This window comes from Rhinopithecus bieti, unplaced genomic scaffold, assembly GCF_001698545.2.
Source record: "Rhinopithecus bieti isolate Rb0 unplaced genomic scaffold, ASM169854v2 scaffold_74563, whole genome shotgun sequence".
NCBI lineage: Eukaryota > Metazoa > Chordata > Mammalia > Primates > Cercopithecidae > Rhinopithecus > Rhinopithecus bieti.
The window spans coordinates 1,161,754-1,175,177 of NW_016827726.1; the positions used below are offsets into that span (position 1 = coordinate 1,161,754).

At 49.3% G+C, this 13,424-nt stretch overlaps 1 protein-coding gene and 1 pseudogene across 2 annotated transcripts in view; one reads left to right on the forward strand and one right to left on the reverse strand.

Moving 5' to 3' along the window:
- Nucleotides 1–6,141: 6,141 nt before the first annotated feature.
- Nucleotides 6,142–13,424, reverse strand: part of LOC108523465 (uncharacterized) — an 8,792-nt gene continuing 1,509 nt past the window's right edge. Inside the window, exon 2 of the mRNA XM_017864082.1 lies at nt 6,142–7,191. Within this exon, the coding sequence (XP_017719571.1) occupies nt 7,063–7,191 (129 nt within the window). The 3' untranslated portion in view covers nt 6,142–7,062. The remainder of the gene's footprint in view (nt 7,192–13,424) is intronic.
- LOC108523466 (protein FAM153B) overlaps nt 12,267–13,424 on the forward strand; it is a 28,459-nt pseudogene continuing 27,301 nt past the window's right edge. The window contains exons 1-2 of the transcript XR_014485065.1: nt 12,267–12,337; nt 12,426–12,486. The product of XR_014485065.1 is annotated as a protein FAM153B (transcript). The remainder of the gene's footprint in view (nt 12,338–12,425; nt 12,487–13,424) is intronic.

The window sequence follows — 13,424 nt, forward strand, 5'->3', positions numbered from 1 at the left end:
ACTTGTTGATCCTCTAGGGCCTTGTGTTCACCTGTGCCCTGGGTGTCAGCTTGGTACCTGATATTCACCTGGGGCCTCCATAGCCACCTGGGGCCTGGTGGTCCCTTGAAGCCTGGAGTCCTGGGTCTTCATGTCAACCTGGTATCCACCTGGGTCCCAGGTGTCCACTTGGGGCCACATGTCCAGCTCTGGTCTGAGTGTCCCCATGGGGCCTGATACGCCCCAGGGGCCTAGGCATTTACTTAACGCCTGGTGTCCATGTGGAGCGTGCCATCCTATGAGGATTGATACTCAGATGGGGCCTGGTATCCACTTCAGGCCTATTGTACTCCTGGAGCCTGAGTGTTTGCCTGGAGTCTGATACCCATCCTGTGCCTGCTGCCTACATAGGGCCTCATGTTCCCCTCGAGCCTGGATGTCCACCTGAGTCCTTGGTGTCCTCTGTGGGACGGCTGTCCACCTGTGACTTTGTGTCCAGCTGTGGCCTGGGTGTGAGCCTGGTGCTTGATGGACACCTTGAGTCCATATGCACCTGCGGCCTTGTGTCTATCTGGGGACTAGTGTCTACTTGGAGCCTGATGTGTACATAGGGACTGTGTATTTATCTGGGGCCTGATGTCCATCTAGAACCAGAAGTTCCCCTGGGGTCAGGGTGTCCATCTGGGGCCTAATTTTCACCAGGGGCCTAGGTATCCACCTGGGGCCTGCTGTCCACCTGGGGCCTCCTGTTCACCTTGGCCCTGATACTTACCTGAGGCCTGGACATCCACTTGGAGCCTGGAGTTCAAGTGGTGCCTGGTGTTCCACCAAGTTGCCTGATGTCCATCCGGAGCCAGGTTTCCACCTGGGACCTGGTATGTACCTGGGGCCTTGTGTCCACCTGGGGCCTGGTATTTACCTGAGGCATGGGCGTTCACCTGGGGCCTGATGTTTAGCTGGGGCCTGGTGTTCACCTGGGACCTCCGAGCCAAACTGCAGCCTGATGTCCTCCTGGGGCCTGATATCCATGCAGGAACTGGAGTCCCTCTGGGACCTGCTGTCCACCTGGGGCCTGGTGTCAACCTGCTGCCTGATGTCCAGTGTCCACCGTGAGTCCAGTGTACACTTGGGGCCTGATGTTTTCCTGGGGCCTTTGTGTCCACTGGAGCCTTATGTCTGCCTGGAGGGGATGTGTCCCCATGCACCCGCCCTCGTCCTGGGGAGAATGGGTAGGGAGTTGCTCTGGTCCTGCCCCTTGTCATCCAGGAACTGCCCCTCCTGCCCACATGGTAGGAAGGTGTCATCTTGGCTCAGGCAGGTCTGGGTTTTAAACTGCCCGTTTTGTGCTGGCAGCAGGATGGGGCGAGGCTCCAGGTCCCCAATTCCAGCAACTGATTTGGAAGCCCCCAGCGGCCTGCGGCACAACTTGGTGGAGGGGAGCCTGGGCAATTGTAGCTGCACCTGTTCCCAGTGCCGCCTCCAGATCTTCATACCTTAAGCAGTGACCTGGGGCCTTATATTTACCTGCGGACTACTGTCCACGTGGGGCCTGATGTCCACGGTAGGTACTGGGTATTCACCTGGAGCCTCAGGTCCACTTGGGGTCAAAGTGTTCACCTGGGGCCTGATGTTACCTACCATAGGCGTTGCACAGAATACACCCAGACTGGAAAGGAAGAAAGAATGGAAACGTGGGACCTACGTATGCAGTATAAGGAAAGTGAAAATAGCAAGCAGGAGAGAACACAAAGGAAGTACGAGAAGGATGGTATGAAGAAGAAACAAACCAACCTAGGCCCAGTTTCCTAAGAAACATTGGAAACCACAGTGAAATGAAATGTCAGACGGAATCAAGCCATCTCTGGATTTTCCCCTGTGGGCCGCTCCGTGTCAGCGGGGATAGGAGTGACTGGGATTCTCCTACATTGCTGTTAGGCCTAGAAATTGCTAAGGCCGCCCAGAAAACGTCCTACTCACTTTTCAGAAAATCACAACTTGGAAAGTACAACAAAACCAAAGAAGGCTGAGAGCTTACCTTGGAGAAAGTTCTCGCAGCCCTGGGTGCCACTGGCTGGCTGGCTCTGTGGTTGCTTTGCCAGCAGGCAGCCTTCTTTCAGCCCCCTTTCTTATATCAGGTGGCGGTGGCTGATGACCCAGGTGGCCTTTGCCCTTGAGGAGTAGCCCAGCAGGTTGACCTAGGCCTGGGGCAGCGGTGAGGGCAACATTCTCTGGCACTGCCCGTTTCGTGCTGGCAGCAGGATGGGGCGAGGCTCCAGGTCCCCAATTCCAGCAACTGATTTGGAAGCCCCCAGCGGCCTGCGGCACAACTTGGTGGAGGGGAGCCTGGGCAATTGTAGCTGCACCTGTTCCCAGTGCCGCCTCCAGATCTTCATACCTTAAGCAGTGACCTGGGCTAAGAAGTCAGTTTCCTGGATTGTGTCTTCAGGAGGACATGATTCTGAACTGTGAGGGGTGGGTGTACAGCAACTCTCCACAAACTTTCCCCAGGAATAGGGAGGGGTGCATGGTGCCACAGTCCTTTTTGGGTAGACATAAGGCCCCAAGTGGACATCCAGGCCTCAGTCAATATCCGGGACAGAAGTGGAGACCTAGGTTCCAGGCAGACATCAGGCCTCAAGTGGACACCCAGGCCTCAGTCAATATTCGGGACGGAAGTGGAGACCTAGGTTCCAGGCAGACATCAGGCCTCAAGTGGACAGTCCCAGGTGAACATTGGACATCAAACACCAGATTGACGCTGTCTTAGGGGTATAGCAGTTACCAGTTGGATTCCAGTTCCAAGTGGACATCAGGCACCAGGTGGACATCAGGTTCCCAGTTGACAAATAGGTTCCAGGTGGACACCAGGCTCCAGTTGAACATCAGGCCGCAGGTGATGCCCAGGCCGCACATTGACACCTGAGCCCCAGGCAGACATGAGGCCCCAGGTGGATAGTTAGGTTCCTGGTGAACATTAGGCCCCAAGTGGACACTCTGGCCCCAGGTGGATATATGGCCTCAGGTGGCCATCGCGTCCCAGGTGCACACTGGACTTGAGGTATGCATCAGGCACCAGGTTTACACCCAGGCCCCAGTTGGACAGAATGTCACAGATGGACTTCAGGCCCACGGAGGATACCAAGGCTTCAGGGGGACACCCAGGCCTCTTGTGGATATTAGGTCTCAGGTGAAAATCAGGCCCTAGTTGGATACCGAGTCTTCAAGGGGACATAATAATGCCCCAAGCAGAACTCAGGCTTTAGATGGATACCAGGCTCCAGGTGGCCGTTCGGCCCCAGGATGACATCAAGGCTCCAGGTGGACACCAAGCCCCAGGGGTACCCCAGGTGGACATCAGGCCCCTGGTGGATGCCTACACTGCAGGTTGACATCAGGCCCCAGGTGGCTATGTAGGTCCTAGGTGGATATCAGGCATCAGGTTGACTCTCAGGACCCAGGTGAACGCCAAGCCACAAATGAACAGCAGGCCCAAGGGGTGGACATAGGCCCCCGGTGAACACAAGGTCCAAGATGGATGCCCAGCGTGATGCACACCTGCAGACCAGAGTTCACCTGGGGTCTGGTTTCTCCTTGGGGCTTGGGTGTTTTCCTGGGACCAATAACCTGCCTGGGGTCTGGTGTCTACCTAGGGATGGGTATTTACCTTGGGTCTGATGTCCACCTGGGGCCTGGTATCCATCTGGGGCCTGGATGCCCACCTGGGGACTGATGTTCACCTGGGGCCTTCTGTTTGCCTAGGGCCTGATTTCCATCCTGAGACTGGGTGTCCACCTGGGGTCTGTGTCCCCATGTGACTTGGTGTCCAACTGGGACATTGGACACCGGTAAACACCAGGCCCCATGTGGGTTATTATGGTACACCTGATGTACACCTTGAGTTCAGCGTCCGCTTGGGTCCTGATAGCTACCTTAGGCCTGTTGTTCACCTGGGGCCAGGCGTTGTGCTGGGCCTTAATGTCTACTAGGAGCCTGGTGTTTACCAGGGGGTCTTGATTCCCACCTGGGGCCTGGGTGCTTACATGGGGTCTGATACCCTTCTATGGCTTTGGTTTCAATCTGACCTGATGTTCACCAGGCATCTAGGTACCTGCATGAGGCCTAATGTCACCCTGGGACCTGATGTTCACCTGGGGCTTGGTGTCAACCTGGGGCATGGGTGTTCACCTGAGGCCTAGTAATTTACGTGTGCCCTCCTATTTACCGAGTTCCTAGGTGTCACCTTGTATCTTAATTTCTACCATGAGCCTGGTGTCCACTTGGAGCCTGGGTGTCACCCTAGGGCCTGAAATCCTGGGGACTAGCTGTCCAGTTGGAGCCTAGGTATCCACCTAGGTCTGAATTTTGCCTGGAGTCTGATGTCCATTTGGAGTGAAGTTTTCACTTGAGTCCTCGTGTAAACCTGGTGCCTGGGTGTCAGCCTTGAGCCTGATGTTCAGCTGGGGTCCTGTGTCCGCATTGGGACTGATTATTCACCCGGTGCCACGTGTGCACATGGGGCCTGAGGGTTAACCTGGGCCTGATGCCCACCTGGGACCTTGTCTACCTGGGGCCTAGGAGTACTCCCTAGGCCAGGTGCCTACCTGGGTTCTCATATCCATGTCGGGCTTGGTGTTCACTTGGGGCCTGGTGTTCTTCTGGGGATGGGTGTTCACCTGCAGTCTGATATCTACTTGGGGCTTGAGTATCCTCTTGGGGCCTGATGTTCCCCCATGACCTGGTGTACAACGGGGCCTGGGTGTCAGCCTGGCACCTGAGTTCAGTGTCCACTTGGGGCCTGGTATTTGGCTGGGGCCTGATACCCACCTGAGGCCCGGGTGTTTAGGTGTGGCCTGTTATCTTTCTGTGGCCTGGGTGTTTATCAGGAGCCTGAGGTTCACCAGGCCACCTAGGTATCCACCTGGACCAAATGTCTCTCTGAGGCCTGATGTTCATTTGTTGCCTGGTGTTTACCAAGGGCTTGGGCATCCACCTGTTGATTGATGTTCAGCTGGGGCATAGATACTCACCTGGGGCCCGAGGGTACACCTGGGGCCTGAAGTCTGCCTGGGGCCTAGTAATCCACATGGGCCTGGTGTTTACCGGAAGCTTAATGCTCACCTTGGGCCTGGTGTTTGCCTGGAGCCTTGGTGTCAGCCTAGGGCTGGCCATCCACCAGGGGCCTAGTATCCACCTGGAGACAGGAAGTCCAGTTGGGTTCTGATGTCCTCCTAGGATCATTCTCATGTATGGTGGATGAAATTTAGGGCCTGGTGATGAAATTTAAAAGAGAGCCTTAAAAGCTATCGAACCAAGTGAAGCAAGCAGAGGAAGGTCATTCCATTCCAGCAATGAGAAGAATGCGAGCCCAGTGATGGAGCCATGAGCAGCTCAGTATGTGTTGGGATCTGCAAGAGGGAGGGAAGTTGTGGGTACAATGGAATACCGGACCCAGGATGGGAGGACGCTTTTCATGCTGCCTTTTGCTTTCTCCTAGAACGTCATAGGAAGCCAGACTTCTTATTTGTAGGTCAGAGTTGAGTGTTATGTAACATCAACGTTTGCAGGAAATGACGTGGAAACACTTTTTGTAGACAGAAGAGACAGTACTTGCAAATATTTAGGAATGTAAGGGGGCATAAATTGGAAATAATTTTGTTTTTAAAACAAGTAGTTTTTATTTATTTATTTATTTTTATTTATTTATTTGAGACAGTCTTGCTCTGTCGCCCAGGCTGGAATGCAGTGGCATGATCTCGGCTCACTGCAACCTCCACCTCCCAGGTTCAAGCGATTCTCCTGCCTCAGCCTCCTGGGTAGCTGGGATTACAGGCACACACCACCATGCCTGGCTAATTTTTAGTAGAGCCACGGGGTCTTGCCATGTTGCCCAGGCTGGTCTCAAATTCCAGAGCTCAATGTGTTCCTTCCACCTTGGCCTCCCAAAGTGCTAGGATTACAACCAGGAGCCACTGCACCCGGCCAAGATGTTTATTTTTTAACCTTATGTTTGTCTGATGTCTGGGCTGTATGGGGTGTGGAAAGGGAAAGTGGTAGACATGTAATGACACAGAGGAGACTTTGACCTAAATGGTGAGACCCTGAAGTGTGGATGCTTTGGAGAATAGAAATCAAAGGTTGATGATCGAAGTATTTACAAGTAACTATTTTCCATTCATTTATTTTTAATTTACAGTTCTGTATAAAATTGGAAGTAATATTATTTATGTACAACTACAATAGATTTTAACCTTTTTCTAGTATTTCTGCTATAGTTACAGAACCATGAGCGATCTCTGATCAACTGGAATGAAAATGTTCCAGCTGCTTATAAGGTTTTTTAAAGATAATTCTTTACAGCAGCCTTGAGGGGTGCAGGTTGGTGTGAGAGAAGAGTGAGTTAAGGGGATGATATGAATATCAAAGAGAAACTAATGAATAAAGAAGTCCAACATCAAGATTAGTTTCAGAAGAAGTAATTTTCCACTAAATTTTCAGATTTCCTTTTCACTTAGGAGTGTGGTTAATTAGGGAAGATATTTCTAACACCTGCACTTTTAGAATCATATTTATTACGCAGCATTGCAAAGCAGTCTTTCCTTCCCACAACCCCCAGTTCCAGGACAAAAAAAAAGTATGAAGGAAAGTACCTCAGCAAACCCAGTCAGAATGTGCTATGTTTGAAAATAGCCATTTGTGGAGACCTTAGCTGAAATTTGGCTTTGAAATCATCTGGGGGCATTTCTGAAGTCTTACCTGTATTAGACTCACTAGTTTAGATGTTGGTACCATACTACCATAGCCACGCATCTAATGGTGGTAAACTTTCAGGTTGGATATAGTATGTTTACCAGAATTGACCTAGATTTGGCTGATCTTTGAGGAAATGTTCAGATAAAACCAGTTATGATTTCACCCTGTGCGAAAGAATAATGCATATGATTTTGCCATACGTATGTTTTCTTTACATTATTTACACAGATAATTTTCTATACTATCTGGGGGCAAACTGGGGAATTTGCAGTCCAATTGGCAGGTCCCCTCGGAGACCCACGGGCCGATGGCATTGGTGCAGAGTGACCAGGCTCACAGTGCAGCTTGTGGCTCCTGTCCAACTTGCAGGGGGCTCTTCCTCCACATCCCAGCTGCCGTTTTCATAAAACAATCCGTGGTGTCCGCTCTGAGACTGGGCTTCTGGTGCTCCCACTTGCATTGCTGTAGCAAGAGATCCATAGAATATTTTAAAATGTTACTTGCTATTTGCTTAAACACAGACCTTTCTAGGGTATTTCTTTTCCTTACTCCATTACTGAACAACTCTCTTACTTCTTCCTTCCCCTCCAGTATCGCTCCCAAGTAAGGGATTGGTTTTAGTCCCAGAACTGAAGTACCCTGAGCTCCATTCTGAGCAGCACTCTAGAGAGACCCACGTTTGATTTATATTTTGCATTTAACAAGTTTAGCAAGTAGTTATTTTTGCTGGATTTATGAGCCCTCTGTTTTAGATTTGCAAGACAAGAAAAACTTTTACAGACGTCTTTCTTAATGTTTTATTATAATGCAGACCTGTGCAGTGGTGTATGCTGAAGATACTGGAATGCCTATGTGCTCATCTACCAGAGGGTGCCTGATCAGAACTCCTCAGTATGACCAAAGAAAATCGAGTCAGCATTGTACTGCAGGAAGCTGAGGATCTCTCTCTGTAAGTTTTTCTTCTGTATAATTTGGTGTGTGCTTTGAGTAGACACAGTGTGATCTTTAAAAAGATCAGGCAAGGCCAGGCGCCATGGCTCACACCTGTAATCCCAGCACTTTAAGAGGCCGAGGCGGGCACATCACGAGGTCAGGAGATCGAGACCATCCTGGCCAACATGGTGAAACCCCGTCTATACTAAAAAATACAAAAAATTAGCCGGGCATGGTGGTGCACACCTGTAGTCCCAGCTACTCAGGAGGCTGAGGCAGGAGAAACAGAGGTTGCAGTGAGCCGAAATTGCACCACTGCACTCCAGCCTGGTGACAGAGCAAAACACTGTCTCAAAAAACAAAACAAAACAAAAAACAAGGCAGTTCCTCAGAGAGTGCATCCAAGGTCAGAACGAAGAACTTTCTACATGGACACAACAAATCTTTATATCTGACCTACAGAATTCCACCATTGCAATGGACCAGTGACCTGACCTACAGAATCCACCATTGCAATGGACCAGTGACCTGACCTACGGAATCCACCATTGCGATGGACCAGTGACCTGACCTGCAGAATCCACCATTGCGATGGACCAGTGACCTGACCTACAGAATCCACCATTGCAGTGGACCAGTGACCTGACCTGCAGAATTCCACCATTGCAATGGACCAGTGACCTGACCTGCAGAATTCCACCACTGCAATGGACCAGTGACTTCTGTGTTTTTTCCCGTCTTGTATTTTCCAAATGAAAAATTTTATTGGGACTATTTTGATTCTATGCCACTATTCTTTATTGAGTGTAACCCAGGAAGTCAATGAATGATTTTCTTTTCTTTTTTTTTTTCTTTTGAGATGGAGTGTCACTCTTGTCACCCAGGCTGGAGTGCAGATGCGTGTGAAAGCGTGAGACTCTGTCTCAAAAAAAAAAAAAAGAAAAATAATTTGTTGACATCTTAGGTTATGTCCAATAAGGAATAGTGGAGTTTAATAGCGGCTAACGGCAACCTCCACCAGCGACTCTTCTCCCTCAGCCTCCCGAGGAGCTAGGATTACAGGCGCCCACCACTAATTTAGCCCAGCTAATTTTCATATATTTAGTAGAGACAAGGTTTCACCATGTTGGCCAGGCTAGTCTCAAACTCCTGACCTCAGGTGATCCATCTGCCTTGGCCTCCCAAAGTGCTAGATTACAGGCGTGAACCACCACCCCCGGCCTAACAAATGATTTTTCATAAGTCACTGGACACCAAGGAGCCACTTATAAACCAGATGGAATGCACAGCACATGGCCCACAGGACCCTCACTTTGGGTTGGATACAGTAACTGAATGGGACTTTGGTCTCTCTTGCTTGGGGCTGGGATGAGTGTGTCCTCTGAGAAGAAGGCACAAGGCAGATTGGGTGGCCACAGCTGTAAACTGGGGGCAAAAGCAGGCTTCTGTGAAATACTGTTCTTCTTTTCTTCTTTTAACAGAACCATCAATGTCTTGAGGTCTAGCTGGGCACATGGCTGCCCAGCTACAAACTAGATTTTCCAGACTAATTTATATCAATTTTCTTTATTCCTGTGAAAGTTGTTTATTTGTTGCACTTACATACACCATTCTCAAATGACCAACAAGGCAGAAATGGTTAATACATGAAGCTGTCTACAGGCGTGATAGAATAAAAAGTTTAAAAATTATTTGGGTCAGGCTTAAATAACCTGAACAGGTTTTTAAAAAGTGTTTATCTGACAATATTCAACAAATAATTCTTCACTTAATTTCTTGTGGAAGCAATCACCTTAATATTATTCATTGGCCTTGATAAATGTGAACACTTCTCATATTTATGTAAATAATGGTCATGTGGCTTTCTTGGGATATCTAAATTTGTTAGATCTTAATATATGCTTATATATGTATATGTTACAGTTAGGTACATTAAATGTGTGTGTATGTAAGAGTTGGAATTTGAAAGAGCAAAATTTAACTAGAAAAAATAAGTTAATATCCAATAATAGTTGACTTGTCAATTAAAATAAGTAGTTATTATGAAAGAAAAAAAGGTGATTTCAAATGATTAGGAAGAACTGGCCCGGCAACTAAGATAGTATGCTTTCCTTAAAAACAACAACAACAACAAAACAACAAAAAACTCATATAATGTTATGTGACAATTAAATACAGAAATCACAAAACTAGTGAAATTGATGCTGCCATTAAAGCAACATTAGTTTTGGGGGAGAAGAAAGAAGCCGAGAAGATAGTATCTGTGCACTTAAGATGGTCATGTCGTTTGATATATGTAAATACAAAGCAGCCTGAGGCCCACATCTGCACTATGCTGAAAAAGCTGACCAGCGTTACATATTCAGCCCTAGATGAAATACTGTATTTATTTTTTAAACACTGGTATGCATTGTTTTAAAAATGTATAAAATAACGGTGAAAAGTTAAAGAATCTTAAGAATGTCGCTAAATGTAAAAAACTTTTGCAAAGCCTTAATTTTTTATGATGAAACATATATTTTATCATCTTTTATGTATAATATGTTTTAATGCTTTTTTAACCCAATGAGGGTTTTGTGATTTTGATTTTACTATAGCGATTGTTTTATAAACAAAGAAAAAATTATGTCAGGATTGCAGAGATGGCAAACTGTTAAAATAGTTTGGGTATTAAATTATGAAATAATTGGGTATTAAATAATTCAAAATCCAAGATGTGCGATTGAACAGATCTGTAGGCATCTGTAAGTGCTGAGGTGAAAGTGTCAACCAAAGCAGTTAGATTGAACATTTATACCTGGAGGTCATCAATAGAGGAACTGGCTGTGGACCTTCACCTCTGCATCCCGTTTGCTGCTGTAGCGGTGTGTCTCTCTCTCTCTCTCTCACACACACACACTCTCTTATTTCTTAAAAATAAAGGATATTTCCTTCAATTTAGGCATTCTTAACTTGCCACCCCGGTGGCCCCTGCGTTCTTGGAGGAGGCCAAGAAAGAGCAGACCCTCAGGTGGCTGGCGATGCACTTGACCCTGAGGACATCAGGTCCCAGGCCCGCCAGCCGTCGCCGGTGCCGAGCTGCAGCTGAAGCCACCAGCCCAGACGTGGCGCACGGGCAGCAAGCGGCTGGACACCCCAGACCAGACCCGAGCCCCCAGCAGCGCGGATGCTGGGGCCAGTCGCCCAGGCGGCGAAGTCAGGCGGTCAGCCCACCAGCAGCCGCTCAGTCTCGAATCTGTGTGGACTGCCCAGCGCCAGGGCCCAGGATCCGGAGAGGTGTTCAGGCGGAGCGGACCCTCAGACCAGGTAGAATGTGACGCCATTCAAGGGAAGCTCCGCCATCCCGCGCCAGTGCCAGAGGTGCAGCTGCAAACCGCCAGTCCTGGCACGGGAAGCGGTGGGGGCAGGTGAGGGAAGGGGCAACCCGAGACTGTCCTTGCCTCTCCCGCTGCCTGACACCACCCAGGCAGCCCCCAGGGCCGGAGCCTCAGCGCTGAAGCCAGGCCATCCGTGAAGCCAGTCTGGTGGCCGCGGGGTGCCTGTGCCAGCCCCAGATCTTCCTGCGGACGATGAGCGGGGTGGGCGCATGGCCAGACTGGCCCTCCTCCTCAGGCAGGGCGGCCTGCGCGCCTGCGATTTTCCGCCTGTGTTCCTGGGGCAGCCCGGGCCGCCAGGAGAACCCGCGAGCCCAGCGGCGCCTGCCCCGGGCTGCAGCCCCACCTGTCGGCGGGCGCCGCCTGGGAGCGGCTTCCGGGAGCCGGGTGGCCCCCGCGGTGCAGGCGCGCGCCTAACGGCTTTGCGAGGCTCACTAGGTCTGAGAGGTCAGTAGGTCTGAGAGATCTGAGGCCGCGAGTGTACTGGCCCCCCTTCTCGGGCAGGGCGGGCTGCCCGCCTGCGATTTTCCGCCTGTGGTCCTGGGGCTGCCCGGGCCCGCCGGGAGAACTCGCGAGCTCAGCGGCGCCTGCCCCGGGCTGCAGCCCCACCTGTCGGCAGGCGCCGCCTGGGAGCGGCTTCCGGGAGCCGGGTGGCCTCCGAGGTGCAGGCGCGCGCCTAACGGCTTTGCGAGGCTCACTAGGTCTGAGAGGTCAGTAGGTCTGAGAGGTCGGAGGCTGCCAGTGTAGCTGCTGAAGGGTGGACCGGGCTGGATCGCGGATTCTGGGCTCGATCGCAGAGGTTGGGTCGGGGATTGGGAGTTGATTGGGGATTTGGGGCTGGGTGTGGGGCGGCGGGCGGTGAAAAGGTGACAGGGAGCTGCCGCGGCTCAGGAGCCTGTGGTTGGGGGTCTGAGAAGAACTCACCTCCTTGAAGAAGTTCTGCGGCTTCGGGAGCCGCAGGGGCCAGCGGGCCTGGGCCCCATAGATTACGTCTGCACGGGTTCGGGGCACCGAATCTGGGACGCGGAACTGCGGAAGATCCACAGGGCGCTGTCGAGGGCGATGCCGCGGAGGTGGAGCGCTGCCTGGCGCGCAGGAGCAGAGACCTGGAAGCCTGGGACAGGCAGCACAGGGAGTGGGGGCTCGGCCCAGGGTGGGAGGGGTTCCCGGGCCCGGCTTCCCGGCAGCCCCTGGGACGGGGCATTGGAGGGCGCCGGACACCCTCGGAGCGGCGGGGCCAAACGGAACCTCAGCTGCTCTGCATCCCTCATAATTCCCCTGCGGAGCACTTGGTGGAGAATGTAAGTGATTTAACTCACAAAGCGAAGCATATACAGTGTTTTTATTTTTAACGTACACGTTTAAATCATGGTGTTATATACATTATAGGAGGTGCCTAATGAGAGAACTCATTCACCTATCAAAAATACCTGGAGCGAAAAGTTCTCAGGTGAAACTATTCGTTTTACATCCGTATCCACCTGTGCAGATCGGTTCTTTACTGAAGGTTCTTAGAGGGAAACTTAGAAGTGGGAGGTGGGTTCTGTGTTCTTGAATGGGAAGACACATTTTTTTTTTTTAATGTGAACTCTTTCTCTGTTTATCAATTTTACATAAGACAAATGAAAACATCAAGGTTTTAACATTTTTGCATGACATCTGCTGTCTTTTACTATTGTGATGACATTTAAAACAAGTTTATAATGGAGTGAAAAAATACTTCCTCCTCTAGATAACAAAATTTGCTATTAATTTCTACAATTAATGGTTTACTAACAGCTGAGAAGACAAATAAATGCATGGAACAGAATAGGAAATGCAGAAACAATGTAATTATATAAGACATACATAAGGATTGATAATGTTAACAGTCATGAATAGGAAAGAATGAATTGTTAATGAAAAAATGCCTGCTGTTTGAAGAAAACTAGTGAAAGTTTATGTCACAAACATGAGTTCCTGATGGAGTACAGATTGAAATTTTTACATATGCAAATGAGAAAAGTACCAGAAGAGAACACACATGCTTATTTTACAGGTAAATTTTATGTTGACAAAGGCCTTTCTAAGAATGACCTCACAAGCAGGCATTCTGAAGGTTGATTTAGCAAAGTAAAAATTAAAACTGCCTGTGTATCAGAAAAAAAATTAACAAAATAAGAGAACATACTTGAAAAATATTTACTGTATTATATATATATTCAGATGAAAAGTATGTTTTCATTTTATAGGAATTATATTCTTGTGTATCATATACATAGTACTGATATGTATAACATGTATTACAGATATGTAAGTTATATATACACAGATGAAAAGTTGTATATATGTACATACGTATATACTCATTAGATGAAAAGTGCATCTTCATTTTTTTTTTTTTTTTTT